Source organism: Xenopus laevis, chromosome 1L, assembly GCF_017654675.1.
Source record: "Xenopus laevis strain J_2021 chromosome 1L, Xenopus_laevis_v10.1, whole genome shotgun sequence".
Taxonomy (NCBI): domain Eukaryota; kingdom Metazoa; phylum Chordata; class Amphibia; order Anura; family Pipidae; genus Xenopus; species Xenopus laevis.
In genome coordinates, this window is record NC_054371.1 from 111,713,989 (window position 1) to 111,740,459 (window position 26,471).

Consider the following 26,471-nt stretch of genomic DNA (forward strand, 5'->3'; position numbering starts at 1 on the left):
AGTTTGTAATGTACAACTTCAGTTCTCCAGCTGATCCAACTACAACTCCCATCATTTCTGAGCAGCCAGTGGTTTAAAGATTGGACACCCATTCTCTGCTTAAATCCATCATTGTGTCTACTAATGCTGCTAATCTGTAGTTGGGATCTACAGACATGGTAAACAGCCTGCTTCAGCTTATTGTTGTTAAATTTACTTAGTTTGGATATGAAAGTGTTAAAGGAAGTAGATTGCTTAACGAGTAATGACTTTTGGCCTGTGAGAGCATAATGAGCCTCTCTATGGTCTGATTGGTGACTTTTACTTTTTAAATGGTGCTCCAGGATTTGGGAGGTTTGTGGCTTACTTTAGCATTGCTAGGACTGGCTGGTTTTCTTGAGGCCTGAAATGGATGGTGAAGCAAAATCCCCATGCTGTGAGGCCTCAACGGTGAGTGTGCTTTTTGTAGCCATTTTAACATTGACCGTTCTGTCCTGTGTGTAATAATATTTTGTGTACACCTATATTTGTGATTTCAATAAAACGTTCACCATCTCTTAGACAACCCTGTTGTATAACAAATAAATAGGGTTTAGGTACTCTTAATTTTACCAGTAGGTCTTCTAAAAGCGAACATAAACCAAGTATATTCTGCACACCCCTGACCTAGGGCAGTCATCAGAACTATTGGTGGCCCTGTACAACTATAAGCTCCAATGAGATAAGTGCTAGATACCACAAAGGACTGTATATTGCCCTGCCTGCCAGGGAAATGTAGGCCCTTCTACAACAAGGCTTGTGCCTGGATATTGCAGAATTTAACAAACGTTTTTCACTTAAGGGGAACTGGCTTAAAACTCACTGGGTCTGCTACAGCAGTCTTTGCCTTCCCCCCTTATAGCACCACTGCTGCCAGCAGATGTTGAAATCCAATTACCATTAAGCTTCTAAGCAAGCCTAATGCTAGCTGTGGGGAGTTGCAGTCCTACACTATAGGCTTACAGCATTTTTAACATGAATTTCCAAGAAAGGGTGTAAATGTGATGTAAATCAGTAACGTAACTAGAGCGCCTGGGTGCAGGCCGGGCAGCTGGCCCACCCCCTCCCCTCTGAACAAAATTGTGGTGATGGGTTCCTGTCAGCGCAAGCATCCACGGGGCCCATGGGTGTGCAGGCCCTGGTGCGATCGTACTCCTGCACTCCCGTTAGTCCCGCCACTGATGTAAATGGTTGTTGCATTTGGTCTGTGGATCATAAAAGCAAATGCTACATTTTGAGATTAAAGTGGAGTGAGCAGTAAAAAATCAGGGGTAGATTCATCCCTTTATAAACATATTTTTTCAATATGCTGTGACTCAACCCCAGGGTGAATGAACATCTATTTTAACTGCAAAAAATGATTACTGCCTTATATATAACCAGTTGATTTGTGCCTTATTTTAACGCTCGCCCATAAACTGCAGGGTGTGTACACACCAAAGTCTATGAAACCAGCTGTTTTTACTTAGACGTGAATCCCAGCATGTTGCTCCATGAATATCCATGCAGCATCTGCTGCAGTAGTGTGGCTGCCATAAAATCTAAAAAAAAAAAAAAAAAAGTACATTATACTAGTTGCATCATTAGATGTTATAACAACAGTGTTCATTGTGTTTTTATTCCCAAACATGCAGCATGTTAAACGATGTTTACCTACCTGCACCATGTGTGTACATTCTGATTCAGCAAACAAAAGTTATGCATTTTATTCACATAAATATATTCAAACGTGCATGATACTGTGTGCAGAATAATTTATAGCTATGATCACCCCTATGGCACCCCAACACCTGACTGACCCATGTCTGAGAGGCTGCCGGGTTTGTAATTTCACCCTGCTCAAAACAAGTGCAAATTTTTTTACAGGAATGGGACCTGTTAACCAGAATGCTCGGGGACCTTGGGATTTCCAGATAAGGAATCTTTCTGTAATCTGGATCAACATATTTTTTCAACTAAATATTTTTATTATTATTATTATTATTATTATTATTATTATTTATATAATTTTTTTTTCAATAAAAAGGAATTTATCATTTTTATATTTTTTTTTTTTATTCCCCCATACCCAGGGCAAACGACCTGTGCAAACAAAAGAATCTGGATACCTGAAATCAGTCTTCTTAAAAGTTACGCAGATCTGGCCTCTTAAATATGTGGTGAGTAGAGGATGATGGGTGACTTCGAACAACGCTGCAAAAAAAAAAAATGGGTGGGTGGGTTTGTACTAACTATACTAGCATGCCACATATATCAGTGGGAATAAACGTAAACAGTAGAAAATGTAACCATGATAAACTGCAACACTCCATAAACAAGGTTTGGCTGTGAATCTGCAATAGCTATCCACTTCCTATCCTGAATTATTTCACTGCACTGAGAGCAGACCTTATGAATTCCATTTCTCTATACTGCCCTAAATGCTACAGACTGTTAACCTAAGATTCTGGTGAAAGCCTCTGTAAAAGCATGGTGAGCCACAATGTAATAGCTTACACCCAAATCTATCAATGTTTTCTTGATGTTCTCAATCCATTATTAACATCCAATGCAGTTTGCTTTTTTTTTTTACAAGCTATTTCCTCTAAGGACAGGTAAAATAGTCTTAACTGGTCCGCTTACAACACCAGCACTTTATATATTACTATGAAGGTTAAACAAAAATTCCTTTCAAGAACAACAAAATCTTTGGTCTGCTTCTGGAACACTTGACATGGGCAGGGACAAATACCTGCCGCTGTCCTTCAATCTGGCCTAGGAATAACCAACTCACTCACCATACATTTTATTTGTTGGAGTCTTTTTGTCCACAGGTTTATTGCACAAAAGATTATTCAACAATAGATAACACATATATATCAATAACAGTTATATTAACATTATAAACATACAAATATGAACAGTGATATATCATTAACTTTTTAATCCTCTGCAAGGCCCCTGGCAATGGACCCAATTATGTGCATGCAATCGTATAAGCCACCAGCCGCTTGTGCCTTCTAGCATGATGGGTACGCAGGATTGTATGCTACCACCAATACAACATACCCTTCCAGAGACCACCGCTCTTAGAGAGGAACACCACCAACCAAGTTCCATTAACCAACTTGGGACTTGGTAAAAACGCCACTTAATTAACTCTCCCCTTTGCCAGGGACCCGCTGCCTGGCTGTGACAACCGGCTATTCCCTCTCATCACCTCTTGGTTAGTCAGCCCAATACTCGCCATTCCACATCAATTTATCCTTTGCCCCACTAACCCAGGCCACAATTGTGACAACTAGCACAAAGGGTTAATACAAGGGACGAAGGATGAGACTCCTTTTCTTCTTCCAAAATGGATGCCCTCCTTAGCAGTTAGTGCTACACATCCCTTTACAACTCCACCCCCCAACTACGTCACTAACCCATTACTAATCCCCTGACAGCTTTGTCCCGCCCCTGTCATGCACCCTTTGCCAGCATGCACTGTCCTGGGTTTCACTGTCTTGCCAACCTTATTGGGTATGCAAAGTGCTAGAGCTATATAATGCTGGCATTTGTCTACTACTTAAAGCAGAATTGTTTTCAGGGTCCTATGTAAAAAAATAATGTAACTTAAAAATGGCAACAAATACAGTTTATATCAGTTACAGAATGTAAAACACTGCTTACTTATAGAGCTATTCAAATTAGGGATGCACTGAATCCACAATTTTGTATTCGGCCGAACCCCCGAATCCTTCCCAAAAGATTTGTCCAAATCCTAATTTGCAAATGCAAATTAGGGGTGGAAAGAGTGGAAAATGTACTTGTTTTGTGACAAAAAGTCACGAGATTTCCCTCCTCGCCCATTCGGTTTGGCCTGGCAGAAGGATTTGTCCGAATCCAGCTGAAAAAAGCAGAATCCCGAACCAAATCCTAGATTCGGTGCATCCCTAATTCGAATACACATGTTACTGTATGTAGATGCATAACTGTCAATCTTGAGTTCATATTTAGAAATATGCCCCTAACATTCTCCTTTCCTGGAACAGATATGTGCTGTCCTTTTCCCTCACCTTTAATGTTTCCCTTTTTTCTACAGTTCAAGATATTAAAGAAGATTCTGTCCCTAGCTGGACTCTCCCCAAAAATCGAGAATGTAGGAACTGCGGAGTCTAAATCTCCCTATGGCAGACGTTTTGTGAGCGGAAGGAAAAGGCTTGGCCGCTTTGCTCGTCTTCTACTTTCGCTTGCCCCTCAAAGATTACAGTGTGCTCTGGGCTACCACTCGGCAGACAGTATAGGGCAGTCTGTAGGGACAGATGGTAAGGCAATTATTTGGGTTTTTGGCAAGCAAAGTTTGTACTGGCCTGCATTTATTGAATGTTCCATTACATTTTGATTTATCACATCATTGCTATCAACTACTCAAGATGCAATAGTTTTTTGTGTCAATTTAAAAGGTGCATTGCGGGGGTTTAGGGATGGAATTGCATGGGATGTAGTCAGTCTGATTGTTTTGAGAAATATATCACTTCTATTGAAACTACTTATCAAAGGTGATTGATATTTAGGCTCCATGGGCAGAGGAGGAAGGGGAGTCCTAGGATCTCAAACAAGAAAACTAGGAATGTCAGGACTAATACAGTACACCTGCATAGAAAAGAGAGAACATTTTACATTAAGTCCCAAAAGTACCAGGTTTGACATGCCTGACATGGTCAAACCACTTTGACTGAGCCAGCCATGAAAGCAATTTTCTATGCTTATTTTCATACTTGACTCCATAGACATTAGGAAGTCTCCTCTGAAGCCATGTGGAAAGGGCAGCAAAAGGAAGCAAGATGATCTTGAAGTAGAAGAGCAACAAAGCTGGGTGGCTTTAATGAATGAGGATCTTCCAGATGAGGATGATGAAGATGATCCAACTTATGAAGTAAGCAATGTTCTGTTTTGTTTTCTATTCAGCCTGCCTTCAGGCTCTAGCATTTCAGATGTAGAATGCCAGAGAGCATGGGGTGCTTGATGGAGCACTTTATACACTACAAAAGTCTACTGGACTGTACCCCAATATTGCCTGTTTATAAGCTTAGCATTATGCATATTTGTTATTTAACACTTTTACATTTTCCTATGTACAGTAGATGAAGCAATGAAATTCCAAGCACTTGGTATAAGCCACCAAGTGCCAGCTGCTATATATGCTATGTAGTAAATATTTAAGAAATTAAAACTCCAAACAGTGTAACTGCCTGTAAAAATATCACCTACAACAGCACATATATGTAAACATGCTTAATCTAAATAACCTCCTTTTTATAAAAATATACTTTAGTAGTATGTGCCTTCAGGTAATCCTAAATAGACCATATGATTCACAGTGCACACGTAAAAACCAAGGGCACACATACGTTTGTCTCGTAATTGGCTCGTGACCGGTCTATTTCTCCCAGACTACTTTCTGACTTACAGTCAGAGCTACATTATTTCTGGTCGGAACATCTCTGAGGAGCACCAGACCATCACAAAATGGTTTCATAGGATTCTTTAATAAGCCACTTAATATAAACAGTCTTAGCAATGTCCTGTGTGCACTTACACTCTTAGTCAGGAGTTCCAGAAGCAGTTCCAATCCTTAACCCCCCTTCTACTAATTGTGGGACTGTATTGACACATTGTCAGCAGCCAACACCTGGGCAGCGCTAAAGCGCATAGCAAAAGCTCTACTGACTGTGAGGGGGGTTTGTCCTTTAAACATGCACATCTCCTTTGCCCCGCATGGCATGCATTGCATCTTTGCGCAGGTGAATACTTGCGTATGTATGCCAATGGACTAGAATTCAAAATGCTATGGGATAAGCATAAAGCACATATTATAAAACCAGGTCATTCTTAAAGGCTTTACTATAAAAATTTAATTATAGTATGTTTTTATATTTTATAATATTCAGTGGTTTCTTTCTATAGTTTTTGTATCAGAAGTGGTCCTCGCTTACTGGTACGTCATAAATTTGACGTGGCCTGTGTAGCATCACATATGACTGAACAATATCACCAATTACAGTCCTATGATTATTAGCCTTGTGCTTTTTTTTTTTTTTTTTTTTTTCCTGTATTCAGCCTAGTAATACAGAGACCGATAGTGAAGAACACCATTCCAAAAATGAAACAGAAAGTGATCTTGAAATTGAGGAAAAAGAGGGTGTTGTGATGCTCAAGGAATCTCCAGCAAAGAAACCGGTAAATCAGACACTGATGACTTAGGAGTAGTTGGGAATTGACTTAACAGTTATATGCTAATAATACAACTTGTTTGACTTTTTTTGTAATGAATGTGAGATCTGTGCTATATTGAATTTGGATTTTTCCCATTTATGGTAAAAAATCCTGTGTACCTCAGCCACCTTTACTATAAATGATAAACGTAGCACAGGATTATGAAATTGTAGGCAGAAGCTGATGGGCTCAAAAGTGCCATACATTGGCCACATAGGAGAGCAAAAACAAAGCTCAGGGATACACAATTACTTAAGTACATCTCTTTACATGAACTGGGGTTTTTATTTCTATTCCATATGAAAGAGATTCCACCCTTGGAAGCATCTTCCATAAGAGGGGTTCTCTGAGACATGGAGGAAAAGCATGCTTAAACTTGATCTTATCTCCCATTTGTATTTTTATTCCTATAGGAGGCCATGGTCAATGGCGACCCATCAAATAAGGAGGAAAAGCCAGTCATTGAAAATCAGAAGATAGATGATGAACACCAGAACCATATCACTAACTCTTCTGCAGGTTGGAAGCAAATTTTTGTTTATACAGGACTGTGCAAAAAAAGGGCACTAAATAGACTTCATAGTTATAATAGATTTGTGTTTTGGGCTATGCTCCATTTTGCAGTTTAACCAATGAGTAGCAGAAGCAGGTGGCTTTTAGAGTAATAAATGTTCTAGATGGGACCTTACTAGATGGGGCCTTGACAGAGATCTATGCCCCTTTTAATAACAACCCAAAACCTTGTTTCCCCTTGCAGCTGCTGACGGGTCATCTTCAAAGGCTAGTTTATTACTTACAATACTCTCCCCCTAAGTCATTAATGAACAAGTTGAATTAAAATGAACGCAACCTCCTAACCCAGGCCAGTGCCCCTCTTTTAAATGTACCAGCCCTGTCATAGATTCCTGTACTGTGCATGCACCTTGCTGTAACTGAGATGGGGATGCATGATGGCGGTATGCGCCTCTGCAAAAAAGGTTTACTGGGTGTTTTGGGTTGTTGTCCGTTGTTTGTTTATTTTTAAATGGTGAAAAATAATGGTTGATTACCTGCTTTTATGGGTGATACTTACGGAGCATTCTTTTTCTTTCCAGAATAAAACATGGCATACTTACCAGTTTGAATGGGTTCATTTGCATGCATTATCTGAGTGCTGTTAATGTACTATATGGAGGCTTCTCTTGCCAACTTTTTTGCTAATGTATCAATAAATATTTTTCACTGAAGTTGCTTAGTTTATTTAAATTTTGAAAACAAAATCAGGTGAGATGTGGGGGCTGTTGCCAGCTATGGGTTGGACAATCAACACAGGCAAGGCACCTCCAGCCTTTTTCCTAGGTTGAAATTAAACTTTTCATGCGGGAGATTATTCACTGACATGGGCGGTTTCACTAAAGGTGTAATTTAAATATTGCAATTTAAAGCCCTGGAACATGTGCATATTAGAAATGTTCATTAATTTTTGTAAGTGATCTTTTTTGAGAAATAGTATCCCTTTTCACTTTGTCTGCCAGGTATTGGGCACATGGTCCATAAATGTCCCTAGGGGCAGATGTACCTGCAAAGCAGAAAGTGATTGTGAAACTGGGATATTGGCCAAAAAAATCATAGCAGGCAGTGATGTACCAAATATATGAAATTTAGATGCGCACCAAAAAAAAAAATTTTTTTTTTTTTTTTTTGCCGGTGAATTTTCGCGCAAAATAATTTCTGCCGTGGAAATTTGCCACAAATCCATGCACTACTACTATCTGGATGCAAATTTGCTAAGTGTTAATAAACTAGCAGACTTTAGCAGTCATATAAGTGTCTCCACACAAAAATGAATTATCTACCCTACTAGCAAAGCCCATAACCATATGATCTCTTGACATGCCATTATTTTCAAAACCGGATTAATGTATAAACAAAATGACTTGGTATTGGAAAAAGCAATTCTAGTGTGATTGGAATTCCTTATTGTAGCATGATGCCATTATAAGACTTTAATGGTGTAGGAGAATGGGGTTTCACCTTGAAATCTAATAATCATTCGGCACAGGGATGTCAATGGTTTTCCTGAGAGTCAGGGGATTTTCTAATGGGATTGCGATTGTCTTATTGTCCTAGAGATTGGAATTGTGAAAATATCATTCCTTTTTGTTATAACAATTGTAGTATAGTCACAGTTATGACATGGCTGCACAGTTTTATAATATCTATTTAAGGAATCCCAGTGATGTTAAATCCCATATGAAATGCATTATTAGGTGCGTGGTCTGATGCTCTACTCCATGTGCTCCTGTGTGAATTATCTGGTAGGTATGCCAGTCATACTCTTTTTCTGCCCCTACATTTACAGCTCTGTATGTAGAGGGATCCTGAATAAAAGGTTTTATAGTAAAAGGTGCTAAGTTTGCCCAGGTGAAGTAACTTAAAGCAACCAATGAGGAGTTGGCATTTACTCGACCACCTGTTTAAAAGCAAATATCTTATTGGTTGCTACTGAGCAGACTTGTCTCTTCAGACAACACTAGCTTCTTATTTGCAAGGCACCATTGAAATGGCATTCTCACTTTATGTGCCTAGCCTGTTGACTGATTATAGCTTTTAATGACTGCTGCCTGTCCTGATTTTCTGCCTGAATCTTGATTACACCAGTTGCTGCCTGCTCTGAACTTTTGCCTCATTGCCTACTGCTGGTATAATATTATAAATAAAAAAATACATGGAATTGATCAATCTATTTATATACATGAAATATTTATTGTGCTTTTCTATATAGGCAGAAAATCTTAAATGAAATCCATTAATTAATAAAATATTATTTTGAAGTAATTTACAGAGTGCTATAAAAGATACTTATCAATTTCCAATTTTCTCGCACCACCCACAAGGACTTGGGTATTGTAAACTTTATAAAATCAATGTGTGCACTACCAACATTTAACCAATAAAACAGGTATATGATTATACTGTTATCCAGAATGCTTAGGACCAGGGGTTTTCCAGATAAGGGATATTTCTGTAATTTGGGTGTCCATACCTTAAATCTGTTAAAAATCATTTTGAAGATTAAACAAACCTAATAAGATAGTTTTGCCTACAATAAGGATCAACAATATCTTAGTTAGGATCAAGTACAAGAGTACTGTTTTATTATTAAAGAGAATAAGTAAATCTTGTTTAAAATATTGAATTATTTGTTTAAAATAAAGTATAAGTGAAATTGCCTTCACAAAATTCGGAGCATTTTGGATAATAGAGCCAGACGAGAACTACAGGTATGGGATCCAACTCCTGACAACTGAAACATTTATATTCATTTATATACTGTAGTTTGTTAGGGGTAAGTATGGCGTGGCAATTTGAGACAATATTGTAAATTCCTGTTTTCTATTGCCTCTCCATTCTCCCGTAAAGCTGATGTTTTAAAGGACAAGAAACTGCGTATTCTTAAATGGCTTGTTCACCTTTAAATTAACTTAATATAATATAGAGAGTAATATTCTCACATTATCAATTGGTTTTTGTTTTATTATTAGTGATTTGAGTTAAGCTTTTTATTCTGTAGTTCTCCAGTTTGCATTTTCAGCAATCTGGTTGCCAGTGTCCAAATGGCCCTAGCAACCATGCATTGATATTAATAAGAGGGGAATATAAATAGAAGGCCTGAATAGAAATATGATTAATAAAAAGTAGCAGTAACCATAAATGTGTAGCCTTGAAGAGCATTTGTTTTTTAAAATGGGGTCAGTGGCCCCCACTTGAAAACTGGAAAGAGTAAGGCAAATAATTCAAAACCTACACAAAACAAAAATGAAGGCCAATTGAAAAGTTGCTTAGAATTATCTATTCTAAAAGTTAGCTTAAAGGTGAACCAATGATTTAAAGTTCTCCTTTCCATAACTTAGATTGACATCACTGTCAAGAGTCAAGAATGAATTTGTCATTTCATCCATATACGTTTGTACAGTACACAGTGAAACAAAAAAACGTTCCTCTAGGACCATGGTGCTACACACAACATAGATGTACCGGATAGGTTCCATTGGTCTTTGCCCCTTAAAGGAAAACTTTTTCACTACATGTATGGGATCTGTTATCTGGAAACCCATTATCCAGAATGCTCTGCATTACAGAAAGGCTGCCTTCCATAAACTCCATTTTATCCAAATAATCCAAGTTTTTTTAAAAATTATTTCCCTTTTCTCTGTAATAATAAAACAGTACCTTGCACTTGATCCCAACTAAGATATTATTAATCCTTAATGGAAAACCAGCCTGTTTGGTTTATTTAATGTTTACATTATTTTCTAGTAGACTTAGGGTAAGGCCACACTAAGCGATAGCGCGGCGATTTGACTCGCGGCGACTTTTCGCGGCGACTTTTAATCCGCAATCGCTGGCGAAACTTTGGCGCTGGCGTCTATGGGGAATCGCGCGGCGATTTCGAGCGACAATAGAAAAAAGATCGCCGCGTGTGTTTTTACGCAGCGATTCCCCATAGACGCCAGCGCCAAAGTTTCGCCAGCGATTGCCGTTTAAAAGTCGCGGCGAAAAGTCGCCGCGAGTCAAATCGCCGCGCTATCGCTTAGTGTGGCCTTACCCTTAAGGTATGAAGATCCAAATTATGGAAAGATTAACTATCTGGCAAACGCCAGGTCCCGAGCATTCTGGATAATCCCATACCTGTATTATAAAAAAAAAAAAAAACATTAGTGAGAGCTTAAATATTACTTTTCACAAGTACTTTTGTTCTTAAAGTTTTTAGATATAAATGGTTTTAATGTACTGCCTTCTGCAAACATCTTGATCATGTTGGTTATCAGAAGTGCTTTAACTGCAGGAATCGGCTTAACAGAGGAGGTGAAATCTTTCAGTGACTCAAAGCATGAGTTTGTTGGTTACAGCTAGAAAAAAGGTAAATATAAAAATAACTGTAGGAAAATTAAAATTATTTGCAAAATACTGTTAAGCAGACCCCTCCCGCCCCCTCTGTACATAAGCCAAAGAGGTTCTTCCTCAACATAATGCCCCTTATATAGGGATTTTTATTTAAAAATTAAAAACATTACAACGCAAAACAAAATCATAACATCAAAATGAAACAATATTATAATATTTACAAAGTGAAAGCAGAAGAATTTGGCCAAGAGAAATCCAAGTTCATCCAATATTTGTCATTTGCAATATTGGTCTATTAAATCATTCTCTTTTCCCAGAAATCTTATACATTGCATAGACTACAGATGAGACCAAAGCACTGACAATATTATAAATAGTCTCTTGTTAAAGTGGTGCTTCCTATGAATGATTCCATTGGCATTTCTGCATAATTATTTGCACATGTATTACAAAAGCACACCCTCATATAAACAGTTTGACACCAAACAATCCACCGAAAAGTGCTCTTGACTCTCCACCTCACCACCCCAGGGACACTCTCTATTTACACGGCTCAGATATTTTATGTCGCCCCGTACATATAACTTGCCCTGAAGGGACAGCCAGGAGTTATTAAACAGCTTTGCAGGGAGTCTTGCCCCATTTAAATAATTAAGGTCTCTTCTAGGCTCTTACTGGTACAGTCCCTTATGGGACAGTGAAGAAGGACAGTAACCTGGCATAGGTATGTTTCGATGGGGTTGATGTGATCTCTATTTCCCCAATCCCCCATATCTTTATTAGCTTATGGGCATGGGTAATGTGTGGTGGGAAATAGCTCTGTCTTACTCTGACCTGCTTCCAGTCCATAATAAAAGTTGCCCAAGACCCTACACAATATTCCCATAGGGAGCTGGTTCTTTGAGTCAGACCTCCCAAAGTTAAACTTTAGGAAAATGACACCAAAGAAGGTCACAGGACAGACCATCCACAAACCTCCTCTTTCCTCTGCAGGAACTTTAACCCTCTTTTGACTGGGTTTAGCCTTCTCCCCCAGAGCATCTGGAAGAATAGGCTATAGACTCAAGCATAGAAAGATTTTTGCAAAGTGAATACACGGGACACATACAGAAACAACGGGATCAGAAAACTCTTGATAAGGTTAACTCTTTCCCTATAGGTCAGCTTCCTCCCTTTCCAATGCTGAACTTTTGCCAAACTGGTCTTCAACTTCTCTTCCCAATTTAGCCTGGCATTATCTTCCTCCCAAATGAAACCCCTAGTATTTTAACTTGAGAGAAGGCAAAAGGGAAGGTTCTTGAAACTGTGCTCATCCTCCAGACTCCACAAAGTTTCCAACTTTTTACTATTGACCAGAGACTCTGGTGCTCTTCCCACATTCCCTCTCTCTCTTTACCATTTAATTGTGTAGCCAGTGCATGTGGATGGACATTGGGTCCCCCATTCTGGTGCACAAACAAGATTCTGAGATAATGTAAGGCTTTCCTTAATAACAGTGTCCACAAAAATGGCACCTGCTTGCTTGCTATAAAAAGTTCCCAGACCGAACAAAATAAGATTCAAATAATTTATATAGTGTAATTAAAGTTTATTTTGCTTGAACAATGTCATAAAATAGTATTTGGAATATTTTTTTTTGGACGACAGGTTCCCTTTAATATCCTTTACTATTCAGGTATGGGACATCCAGAATGCTCAGGACCTGGGGGTTTTCGGATAATGGACCTTTCCGGAATTTGGATCTTCGTACCTTAAGTCTACTAGAAAATCATGTAAAAATTTAATTAACCCAATAGGCTGGTTTTGCTTCCAATAAGGATTAACTATATCTTAGTTGGAATCAAGTACAATGTACTGTATCATTATTACAGAGAAAAGGGAAATCATTTTCAAAATTTGAAATTTTTTCCCCCCAAAAGTGTAAATTAAAGTCTAAGATGAAGCAAAAAAAAGTTGTGGGTCATACAGAAGAGCTCCTTTTATTCGTCTGTTAAATAGCAACAACAATTTGGGAAATAAGTTGAAAAGAGGAGAAAAATAACTGAGACTGGAATGTTTTGTTCACCAGGTGGCAGCATACGCAAACTTATTCCTCTCCAGGGAACAATGCCCAAGAATATGACAGAGCTTTGGCATCATCAGTAAATAATTACATATGTTGTCTGCTGTGTTTGAGAGGCAAGATACTAAGGGAAAAAAATGTTAAGTGCTTCAGGCAAACATAAATGGGGCTTTTTGTCGACACCATCTGCACTTTGCAATGTAAAGTAGATTTTCATTCTTTTGAGGTCACTTCAATACATTAAGGGCTACTTCTGCCAGCCTTTCACAAGCTGCATTGATTTATGCAGCTTGTGAGGTTTAAAAAAAAATATGGCTTTGCTTAATCTTTTTCCAAACTGATACAGATTAAGGCAAAACCTCTCCTGAATTGACATTTTAATGATATACTGTAGCAGGCTGATTACAATCCTAATCGCTTGTTGTGCAGTAAAAGGAAATGGTTTAACCGTTTATCTGTTACTGAATGTACCTAGTTTTAAACATGTCCATCGCCCCCTTTACTGGTGATGTATTTTGATATCTGGATAGACTGGACATCTTGTTTGTTTTACTTTATGAAATGACCTAAATAATTACTAATTTCTGTTTCTATGTTTGTATTGTATCTGTCATGTGCTTTCTGTCTAGCTATAGGGCTCTCAGTACATTCACTGCTGCAGTTCCCATTGTATCTGCTGCATGCCCCCGGCAGAAACCATCCTTACAGACATCTGTCCATTGGAAAGCAAGCCATGCTAATTTATAATGAGAGGATTTAGTAGCCAGGAAAGGTTTGGGAAAATATTTTAACTGCTGTCAGCCGACCGCTCATTAGTGGTGGCGGGTCCCGATTTCAGGGGTCATGAACCGTGCAATTGAAATTCTTCATGTAATATAAAAATAGCACATATTTGAGCACTCTAGTGTACTGTTTTATATTAGGGGTTTTTTTATATAGCTGCTGCTCAGACCTATGTGGAACCTACAAAAACAAAAAGATATCTAGAATATTACTGATTTCTTCTTATAAAACACATTTTGATTTCAAAAGCTGCCTATAAACAAGGTGGGTCTTGTTATATTTGTGCATGCCTGCAGATATGTTAGTTATTTTTTTTTATATTGTGTTTATATAATTTACAATTTTACAGAGATTATACATCATTCACATCGATCCTTGCACCGGTGTGTAAGGGGATGAACAAAATGTTGTGATTGGATGTAAATGGCCACAAGTGTATTGTAAGCAGAAGTGTAATTACTGCCCCTGCCACTAGAGGGGAAGTATTCTTAAAGGTATAAAAGAGGGCCACACCCTGGAGTTAGGGTCTTTGATAGGAAGAAGTTGCCAAATGCAGAGGTTCTTCTAGGAGGAAGACCTGCAAGAAGAAGAAAAGGTAGTAATTAGAATAGAAATTTTAAGTATAGCAGGCACTAGGTGTCTGAGGTAGGTTAGCTAGCAAGGGTAGCTTGTTGCGCCAACCTGGAGTTTAGTGGGAACAGATTCCCGTGGATACCCCACTAGCTAGGGACCAAGAAGGAAGGGGTTGAGGAAGAACCAGGTTAGGTTAACGAGGGCTTCAAGTCAGAAAGCTGCTGGTAAACCCGATCAGAATAACAAAGGGGTACTGGATGAGTACCGGGAAGGCTTGGTGGAATGGTAAAGGGGTGCTAAGGTGCACCAGATTATCGAACCAGGCGGAAAGGAAACCGGAGCTGTAAGAGTCAGGCCCTTGTGACTACCGTGTGGAAACTGTGAGCAAATTCAGGGAAGTGGCATGGCATCAGATGTTAAACTGTGAGAGTGCCTGTTTGGATCCATATTGCAATAAAAGAAAAAACTGTTTTTATTCCAGGAAGTCCGTTTTGAATCATTCATGTGAGGGGTAAACCGTTGGTAACCACCCTTACAGGTGGAGCTCACAGTCTAAGATCCAATCACATTCACACACACATAAACAATCGTCAGTTTTATCAGGAGCCAATAAAACTGCCTGTACGTTTTTGGAGAGTGAAGGTGGCCATAGACATAACAATTACAATCTTTCTTGGAAAAGCCTTCAAAGGCACCCGATCAAAATTTTCCGTCCAGCCCAATCAACGAACCGACCGATATCCAAGTCTTCTGCCTATATCATTCGGCTCTTTTTCCACCATACACAAACCGAATATCGTACGAACATTCGTTTTTTACGATATTATCTGTGCGTCCACTTTGAGAGGAAAGCAGAGAAACACCTTGCAAATAGTGCCCTGGCTCTAGTCCAACCCAGGACCCTAGCACTGCAAGCCAGTCATTTTAGCCACTGTAGAAATTTTGTGAAAATCAAACATTTTGTGCAATATAAAACAACAGAAGTTTCCTCATATTGCTTATAAATCAGGGTTTCTTAGTCATTTTTGAATGGGGCCAATTAAAGGAGAACTAAACCCTAAAAATGTATAGGGCTAAAAATGCCATATTTTATATACTGAACGTATTGCTCCAGCCTAAAGTTTCAGCTTTTCAATAGCAGCAATGATCCAGGACATCAAACTTGTCACAGAGGTTCACCATCTTGGAAAGTGGGCTCTGAGCAGCTGTTAAGAAGCTAAATTTAGGGGTTGTTGCAAATTATCAAGCAGAAAATGAGGATGGCCTGTAATAAAAAAAAACGATGCTACAGCGGTGATCATTAAATTCTGATGCTAGTTGCACTTGTTTCTGTGCTGCCATGTAGTAAGTATTTGTATTAATTACTAATCAGCCTTATATTATGACATTTGTTTGCTATGTGTACAGTATATTTTAAATTAATCCCTAAGCTCAGTAACTGAAAACAGCACAGAGCATGTGCAGTGAATCAGCATAAAAGAAAACTGGGAGCTACAGGGGAATCTTTACAGGCACAAATCTTTACTGCTAAAGGGCTTTGGTTGTCTTGGGCTGGTACAGAAGCCCAAAATATAATGTACAACATTTCTAGCCTACATATTTAGTTACGCTTTAGTTGTCCTTTAAAGTCTGGAATTCTTCCTCAAAACCCAAGCTTCCCTATAGATTACTCTCCTTATAATTACTGTTTGGTGCTGCAGAGGGATATTTCATGCATTAAAAAGGACCAAGGGTACCCATTATAAACATCATGGAAACCCAATTTGGTTGCCAAACCATAGTCCCATAATATAAGAAAAACTGATGTAAATGCAGCCAAAGAGATAAAGTCAATTTGCTAATGGAAGCAGGGGTGTAACTACAGAGGAAGCAGGGGGGGGGCAGGAGGTATAGGGCCCCATGAGGCACTTATTCATATACAATTTCAATAAATATTGGTAAAACAAGTCAACCTCTAGACATTTTGAAGGCCCAGTAATATCTAGTTATGCCACTGAATGGAGGTCATGTTGATCCTTTTATAATCTGTATTCTCTCTTTTTCTCTCCTTTTGTTCTCAATAAAGGATAGAGCTTGGGCATAAGCAGCTCCTGGTAGTTGATTTGCATCATGGTGTGCTTGGAAAAAGCCCAGAGTTGCAGAAGGACCACATACTGTATTTAAAATAAGAGCCATAACCAATGCTAAAAAACAGGTTTCAGCAGAGCTGTGGATAGAATCCAGTAATCATTTTCTTTTTTATTGTTTCTTCTGTTTGCTTCTACTTAATAGGAAACTATTGAGAGGTTATAGATGAGAAGCCTGTTCTGATTCCCCTGTCAGTTCTTTGTCAGCTTAGGCAATGTACATTATTATGCTGTCTTTGTGTGAAACTGTAATCTCTGTGGAGCAGGGTCTAACGGTGCTTGAAAAAAATCTTAGCACAGTGATGCGTAAAATTAGGAGTACCATAGAGGAATACAGATGTGTCTTCAATATTCAATGGAAAACAGCGTAGGATTATACAGAGCAATTACAGTATTTAAATGGGGGATTATTTGGGACAGCATGAAGGCTTACTGCACAAGGCTAAATGAAACGATAAGAGGAATTTCAGTGACTGGGCAATATATGGTATAGTACAATATAGTTATACTGTAGACCGTGTACCTCAAAATTTGATTTTTATAGCCTTCTAAAGGTCAACCTTTAGTAAGTGTACCAAAATAATCATGCACAAGGTAAAGAAAAATAAAGATCTCCCATGAACAGATATCAACAGTTCGAATCTATCATTAGTTCAATAGGGAAAATGCACTTTCTGTCATTAGTACAAAATTATGTCCAGGGTTCACAAAACTGATAGCAACAATTATCTTAGTCAGTGAGAGGAAAGACAGCCAAATCTGCCAGTCAATGGAGTTCTTAAAAGAGGATTTCTGTACATACAAAGGGGCATAAGCTGATCATTTAGCTAACATTTAATATAATGAGCAATTTTTACTGATATACAGCATGACTTGGGTGAGGGCATTGTAAGCAATGTATCGATGTTTACCACTGACACAAAAATATACAGGCCAATTAATTCCATCCAGGATGTGGCATCCTTGTAGGGGAATCTATGAGGGGCCTTTCTGTGAAATCTACATTGGCTCTAACTGACTGATAAGAGCCATGGTCAGGGGCAGGTTACACAATACTATTTTTTGTGTCCTGCTATCCCCCCCCTGCATTCCAGTGGGAGGGGAGTGTCCAGTTACCTGATGCCCGGGAATCTGGCTAAACTGGCAATCTTGGCTGTTACGTGGCAGATGACAATTCATGTTGACAACTTTGCAAACAAAATATACTCTTAATGGCATTAAATGAGGCCAATCCTTGATAGGGAAGAGCCCCACATATTCTTGTGGATAATAAATGGAGCTGTAGCAAGCAATGCTAGTCAATAACAGGAAGTGCCAGCAAGGTGTAGTCCTATATTAAAAGTATAGATTAACTGGAGGAGCAATGTCCTTTACAAAGCACTGATGAGGTCCCATTTAGATGCAGTGCAGTCTCCAGTGCTTAAAAACTATAAAGAGGTACCATATAATAAACTCTCTGATCCTTATTCACCAGTTGATCCTTTAGATAGATACAAGGGTTCTATTCACATTAGAAGAAAGGTGTTCCATATTAAAAAGTGAGAGCTCTCACAGAGTTCGTCTTCTCAGAATCGTCATGAGGCTATGCCTCCTTGAAGAGACTTCTACGGTCCTGTCAGATTGGAGGGGGTTTTTCTCTTTCTTACTGACTGGCCTCATCTACAGATCCATTTGAGATGTACCCTCACTATTACGGAACATTGTTGGTAGATATGATAACTGTTTATGTTACTTTTGCTTATGATAGTCATACAACCCTCTTTTACATGTTTTTCGTAACTGTGGTTATATTAATATGCAGCTTTTTGCTAATATACTATTGGGTCGATTTGTTCTTCGGGATAGATCTTTTCCTTAGTTCAAAAGTATTGGTTGGTTGATGCTTCCCCCCTTTTAGGTACAGGCTACATATGGTGCCCCAAGTGGCTGGTCCGGATGGGGCTGTTCCGGAGTTCCTGTATCCGTGTGAACATTCTTGTGCAAACCATTACATATCTTTGGAGTTTATTTTGTGTTTTTACTTTTCTTTTTTGTTAATTTGTTATTTACCATTTTTTTCAACTCTGCACACCTCAAAAGGGAAAATACTCTTCCAGGGGATTTTTAGTATCCCACCGGTTGGCTCTGTGGTATTGGGTCCCTTACTGTTAGATATGGGCACTAGGACCTGTTACAGGTGCATTTGTATTCGCTTTCCTGTTTATTGCTACGATGTCTCTTAAGATTCTTAGCCATAATGTGCAGGGTTTTAATTCGCCAGTGAAACGTTCTAAGGCCTTTGCCCATTATTCCTCCCTAGAGGCCGATATCCTTTGTTTACAGGAGACCCATTTCTCTCATACTTCATATCCCAAGTATTTACATAAACGTTTCCCGAAAGTGTTAACTTCCAATAGCCCAACTAAAACTAAGGGGGTTGCTATTTGCTTCCATGCCAAGCTTCCTTTGGTGGTAGATAAAGTTATCTCTGATCGTGAAGGTCGCTATGTTATTGCTAATACTCATATAGGTGACTCCCCCCTTACAATTGTCTCCTACTATACCCCTAATACCCAACAGCTAGAATTTTTAACTAAACTTTTTGATCTATGTAAGCATAATCAAGTAGGTCATATGGTAATTTGTGGTGACTCAAATATGGTTTGGAACCAGAGGCTAGACCGTTTATCTCTTTTAGGGAACCAGAAGGTGGTGTCCCCTAACAAAGATATTCAACGCTTTAAAAACTTGATTTTAGATAACGGTTTCATAGATGCATGGAGGGAATTTAATCCAGAAGTCCGCCAATTCTCACATTATTCTGCGCCCCACAAGTTATCAACTAGAATCGACCATATCTTTCTTTCATCTACAACTGTCACTACTCTTCAATTTTCAAAGATGGTGAATACTAGTTGGTCGGATCATTGCCCGGTAATGGTTTCTTTGACACATATTTCACCTCAATCTACACCACGTCATTGGAGGTTAAATGAGTCTTTATTGAGCTATCCGGATATTGTTGCTAAAGTTAGAGATAACCTAAACTTATATTTTACTGACAACTTACCCTCAGTGTCTTCAAAAACCATATTATGGGAAGCCCATAAGCCTGTCATCCGAGGGATATTTATCCAAATAGGTGCCCAAAGGAAAAAGTTGAGGAAAAAAGCAATAGATATCCTTGTTCGTGAATTAGACAGACTATCTGAACTTTATGTGCGCTTCCCAACAAAATCCCATTTAGCTCAACTCCAACAAACTCAAAGGGACTTAGACCTTCTTATGACGACGAATGCAGAGAAAACCCTGCGTTGGGCCAAACATAGATTGTTTTGTTCTATTGATAAGCCAGGTAGAATGTTAGCCCGCAAGCTGAATGAAAGGGATAAACCCATCTCAATTCATAGAATTAAGTCACCCCAGGGGTCTTTGACTGGTAACCCGCAAAAAATATCTGATATTTTTGCGACCTTCTATCAAAAGCTTTACTCTAAACCTCCCCCTGTTTCAGATAGTACCTTTGGGAAATTTTTCAATAACCTGAACCTTCCTAAGCTTACAGTAGACCAGGCGCAGTTTGTAGATGGTGCGATTACGCTTGAAGAGGTTACACAAGCTATTAAACAGTTAAAAACAAATACAGCCCCGGGCCTAGATGGATTAGCCAACATATATTATAAGAAATTTTCCCTTGAATTAGCCCCCCATCTCACTACTATGCTCAATAGTCTTAAAGATGGCTCCTGATTTCACTCGGAATCTCTTCAAGCCAAAATATCTGCTATCCCTAAACCTGACACGAACCTATCCGATTGTAAGAATTACAGACCAATCTCGGTTCTCAATACAGACATTAAAATATTGGGGAAAATCCTAGCTACCCGAATTAACTCCTTTTTGCCCAGTATTATTCATAAAGATCAGGTAGGCTTCGTCCCGAGACGGCAGGCCTCTGACGCTACCCGGCGGCTGATCCTTCTCATAGAGCGAGCTAAAACAACAGATATTAAATCTATGATTCTTAAATTAGATATACGGAAGGCTTTTGACTCTTTATCCTGGGACTACCTATACTTTATCCTTAACAAATGGGGGTTTGAATGTGGGGTATTAAAGTGGGTGCAAGCTTTATACTCGTTCCCCTCCGCTATAGTCAATATACTGGGCTTTTCTTCTCAACCGTTTCAAATCTATAGGGGAACGCGACAGGGGTGTCCTCTCTCCCCAACACTTTTCAATTTGGCAATTGAACCATTAGCTGTTGCAATTCGAGCTAATCCTGATATCCTGGGAATTGATACTGGAGGAGTTCATCATAAAATCAGCCTTTTTGCGGATGATCTAACCCTCATTATCTCTAGGCCTTTAACTTCTCTACCAAACCTTTATAATCTACTAGACACATTTAGCATAATTTCTGGCCTCCACATCAATCATGACAAAACTGAAGCCCTTAATATTAACTTGTCGAAAGACATAGAAAAGCTTCTACACCTTAATTTTGAATTTAATTGGCGACCTCACTATATCTCTCTATTGGGAATTAAATTGACCAACTCTTATGATTCTCTCTATAAGTTTAATTATCCGGCGATGTTTAAAACTTTATCTGACCTATTGGCGAAATGGAGTTCGCATCATATCTCCTGGATAGGGAGGATAAACTCAGTTAAAATGACAATTTTGCCAAAACTATTATATCTGTTTAGAACTCTTCCAGTTTTAATTCCTAGTGCCCACTTGGATCACTTTGAGTCCGCAATATTAAAGTTTGTATGGGCGAAAAAAAACCCCAGGGTGAACAAATCCACTCTCTATCGGCTTAAACACAAGGGGGGCTTGGGACTTCCTAAACTTTTATATTACTATAAAGCTGCTCAACTGTCTCAGATCTTGACTCTTCACACAGTGGACGACAGTCCTCATTGGGTTTCCTTGGAAGCTACCTTTACCTACCCTGTCTCTCCTGTAGCCTTGATTTGGTGCTCTTTGAAGGTGAGACCTACGGAAGCCAGTAGATGCTTACAATGCACTTTAAAACTTTGGGACTCATTACATACGAAATTAAACCTGAGATCTCCTCACACACCAGTGGCCCCGCTATTTGGCAATCCACAGTTTGCCCCTGGTATCCAGATTTGTCAATTCCAATGGTGGGCCGACCAGAATGTCCGGTTTATAGGTCAACTTTGTTCTGCCTCTGGGCCTTATACTTTACAACAACTTTTAGAGAAGTTCTCTGTCCCTGAACGGGAGCTTTTCCGTTTACGCCAAATATCCCATTTTGTCCACTCTCAATGGCACCCAGTTAATAGTCCAGATAAATTTGAAACGTTTTTTGAGAGATGGTGCCTTCGATCCCCTAATCCTCCGAAGGCAGTTTCATGTCTATATAGTAAATTTTTGGACCCTTCTTTACCCCAAGAGCTACCGTACATTTTAGCATGGCATAGGGACTTAAATAGAGAATTAAACCCTGAGGACTGGGATCAGATTTGGACTACAGTTCGGAAATCTTCTAATAATGTGTCCTTACAGGAGGCTAATTATAAAGTACTTCTTCGTTGGTACCTGGTCCCAGCTCGAATCGCGAAATTCTCCCCCTCAGCCCGGAGGTTCTGGATCAGAATTCTCACTATGATGTTTTCTATTTTTGGTGTTTCCATTCCCAGAGACCCTGGAATAGTTTTGCTAGGCTTAAGACCCCAAAACCTAAACAATGCACAGTTTCGTCTTTTCACTTCCATTATGACAGCAGCTAAGAGAACTTTGGCTGGGGCTTGGAAACAAAGACCTTGGATGTTGCTCCCAGTGGCCTCAAAGCAGGAGCTTATTTTTGAATTTCTGGCTTGGGAGCAAGTTTTGGTTGCATAAAAACCAGGTGTACTGCCAAAAAGAGCCTCAATGTAGGTTGACAATCCACATAGGGGCTACTAAATGGCCAATTACAGCCCTTATTTGGCACTCCAGGAAAATTTTTCATGCTAGTGTTGCTCCCCAACTCCTTTTAATTCTGAATGTTGCTCACGGGTTCAAAAGGTTGGGGATCCCTGCATTAGATCATTTCAAGAGTCCTGAGTCAGGAAGGACTTTCTCCCCCTGGAGATGGTTAACAGATGGTAGTTAGGAAGTACTTGAGGAAAGGGTGTCTTTTTTTCAATCTCGTCTCCTGTGTATGTTACTATCATCTAGTGGTAAATATATTTTACCACAACGCTGATATTCACGAATACTGCAATTCGTCCCTTGTACATACATGCACTTCATTAACATATGACAAAATGTATGAATAAGTTGTTATTCTTTCTTAGTGTAATACTAGGAAAACCCTCTCACTTACCTTATCACACAGATGTGTTGCTTTGAGGTAAGCCTAAAAACACTTAATGCTGTTGCACAAATCAAGTGAAAATTTTAAATTATATCTTTTTGGGGGGGCTTCCTTTTCTAGCACATGTATTAGAGCTAACTCAAATAACTGACTCCAGCACAAACAAAATCTAACAACATAACCTTGGCACAAATACTGCATGTAGAGGCAAGATTTCTGGTAAACTTAAAAGGCTGAGCTATAAAACATCTTCTAGGCAAAAGGTCTAGACACAAGTCAAAGGCTACATCAGACACCTGCATGAAGAGGGACAGACTCTGAGAGGGAGAAAGGGAAGATGAACTTGATTTTTTCAGAAACAGCTCCAAATGTTTTATTTAGTTATAATTAGAAAGTTTATTTCAGTATAACTAAGCATTTATTAAATTGTCATGATAGTTCCCCTTTAAGATCTACAGTTAGCTTAATATATATATATATATATATATATATATATATATATATATATATATATATATATATATATATATATATATATATATATATAATTACATACATATAAATACAGTATAAAATTCATGTTTATTGAATGGCTGTCCTTTTGCCTGCAGTATACCTCCCATGTCCTGGACTTCCCTCAATGGGTACAGGGTGCTCTGTTCTAGCCCATGTACTCTTTCCTCCTGGTGAGCAGTCCACATTTATTTTGGAAGAATTACAACTGCTGAAGGACTGCAGACTCAGCCCAGCCAGTATCTAAGCCAGGTTTGAGGCCGCATAGCCCACCCATTACTCTGAAAACGAGTGTCTTACAGTAAGGCCCAAAAATATTTAGACAGAGACAACTTTTTTCTAATTTTGGTTCTGTACATTACCACAGTGAATTTTACATAAAACAACTCAGATGCAGTTGAACTGCAGATTTTCAGCTTTAATTCAGTGGTTTGAACAAAAAGATTGCATAAAAATGTGAGGAACTAAAGCCGTTTTTAACACAATCACTTAATTTCAGGGGCTCACAATTGACTCAAAGGCTATTTCATGGGGAGGTGTGGGCAATTCAGCAACAAACAAACAGCAACTGAAACTCGCTGCAGTAAAGGCCTGGCAGAGCATTAAAAAGGAGGAAACACAGAATCTGGTGATGTCCATGTGTTCAAGACTTCAGGCTGTCACTGCCAGCAAAGGGTTTTCAACCAAATATTAGAAATGAACAGTGTCGGACTGGGGGGCCCAGGGCCCACTGGGGCTTCTGTCTCTGGGCCCCCCTGCGGACCCTGAGGGCTGCTGCCTTGGGGCCTCCCATGCGATAACACTCCTCTCTACCCCTCCTCTCTGTGCACGCACTTGCGCACGCACTGTCTGGATGCGGCAAAAAAATACTCGCGCTATTGCGCATGCGCGTGCTGACACGCACACAAGCGCACACAAGCGGCGGGAGGTTGTTGGAAGGTAGGCCCTGAGGCAGTAGCCCTCAGGGTTCAGAGGTGGGGCCCTGAGACAGAAGAAATCCGGGTTGCAGATCTGGGATGGCGGGGCCCACTAGAGCCGGGGGCCCACCGGGTTTTTTCTCGGTGTCCCGTCGGCCCAGTCCGACCCTGGAAATGAACATTTCCAATTTGAGCCCTGAAATGAACTGATTGTGATTAGTGATGGCCGAATTTGTCCCGTTTCGCTTCTCCACAAATTTTTCCCATTTCACTTCGACAATTCACCGGCGCAAAATGGGTGCCAGCATGAAAGTTGATGCTGACGCCCATTAAAGTTAATAGGCATCCATTTATTGTCGCCGGCGACAAAACTGTTTGAAAAAACGTAGACGCTGGCAGCGACGGTCAAAATTTTTTCGCCGCTGTCGGATTTTCACCAGCGGCAAATTCGCACATTTATTCACCGGCGGCAAAACGTTTTTAATCAACCTTTTTGTTCAACCCATTGAATTAAAGCTGAAAGTCTGCAGTTCAAATGCATCTGAGTTGTTTTATTTAAAACTCATTTTGATAATGTACAGAACCAAAATTAGAAAAAAGGCTATCTCCAAAGATTTAAGGACCTAACTGTATATGGCTATGCCATGCTTTGTTCCTTTTCTTAGATAACACCAGCTTTTATGATTGGAACCTACATGTATTGCAGGGTTTCTTAACTTATGCATTGGAACTCAAAATTTCCCAATGCTGTTTAGATTGGGTGTCCAAGATCACCTTTAATACAGTGAAGTAAAAGTGTAAAATAGACAATTGTAATTAAAGGAGGGTCATAATTAGTTGTAGTTGTGAAACTACAATCTGGGTCACCATGTAAAAAATGCTAATTAATGGGAGTAGTGTTGTATTAAGGGTGTAAGTGCAATTCAAGAAAAAGCCAAAAAGGAGAGCAACTGTATTTTGAAACCTGTAAACTGCTTTAGAGCCTACACTGCTCTTCAGCTGAACTACAGATTCGGTGACTGTAGACTGTAACAGAATTCAGCATATACATGCATTTTAGCTGTAACCTTTTTGTATTAAGGTAGCTATGATTCTCAAGTAATCTACACTCACTGACATATTTGTATCTCCTGCAATATCCCCAGTAAAAAAAAACATGTAGACATAGCTGCATATGGGAGAAATTCTGAAAGTGTTTTGCATGTATGTATACATGGTTTTTTTTTTACTGTGGATTTCTCCTTCTCAAATACATTTCTGCCTCCCCCATAACTGCCCTCTATTCTTCAGCTATCAAAGTCATTACATTAGGGAGAAACACGCAATGGAGCATTTAATTAGCAGCTATTACTGAAGTCGACAGCTTAGATCCATTAATAAGGCAGGGCTCATGGGAAATGAAGCCTTTAACACCTCTGGATTCTCAGCTGGAACCTTTAAGACTAGAATGATACACATATTATATCGTACTGGTTAAACCCGTAACCGTAAAACTGGCAACAAATGTTATTAATGTGCAGCTTCCAGGCCCACTGACAGTGTTCAGTCAGGATGGTGGGAGTTGTAGTCCACAAACAACTGGAGGGCTGCATGTTATCTATGCCTAGAATTAAATAACAGACAGCATGGCACATGAAACTCAGTTTAACACTTCCAAGTCCACCAAAATATACTGGCTGACACAATGAGGACAGGATCCTGGGACCTACTGCTTAGGACTTGGAAAACTCCAGAGCAGAGACATCTCCCAATCTGACATATTTAGGACAGGAAATTGGGCTTTGGAAGAAAGAGAGGACTGCAGCTGGGCATGTATAGAATACAGATGGCATAAGTATTATCTTTTATATATACAGATTCATGGCATTATTTCCTAGTGAATAAGCAGGCACATCCTGGCAAAGTGCAAGCACATAGCACGTATGTGAGGGGCATTATTGCTGCTCAGTGCTCTGTGTATACAGGTGATGTTACAGCAGTGCGTATGTGAGATGGATGATGAGGCTGTCATATGTTGAATCTGTTAAGGTACTGAGAGA

The 26,471-nt window shown here is 39.3% G+C and overlaps 1 protein-coding gene across 1 annotated transcript; it reads left to right on the plus strand.

The window, feature by feature from the left end:
- The first annotated feature begins 267 nt into the window (after positions 1–267).
- On the plus strand, positions 268–7,484 carry XB5727280.L (uncharacterized XB5727280 L homeolog). Its single transcript, XM_018255295.2, has 7 exons — positions 268–429; positions 2,091–2,177; positions 4,085–4,307; positions 4,773–4,918; positions 6,103–6,222; positions 6,672–6,777; positions 7,353–7,484. Exons 1-7 carry the CDS (start codon positions 388–390, stop codon positions 7,355–7,357), a joined length of 729 nt encoding a protein of 242 aa, XP_018110784.1. The 5' UTR covers positions 268–387; the 3' UTR covers positions 7,358–7,484.
- Positions 7,485–26,471: the final 18,987 nt, after the last annotated feature.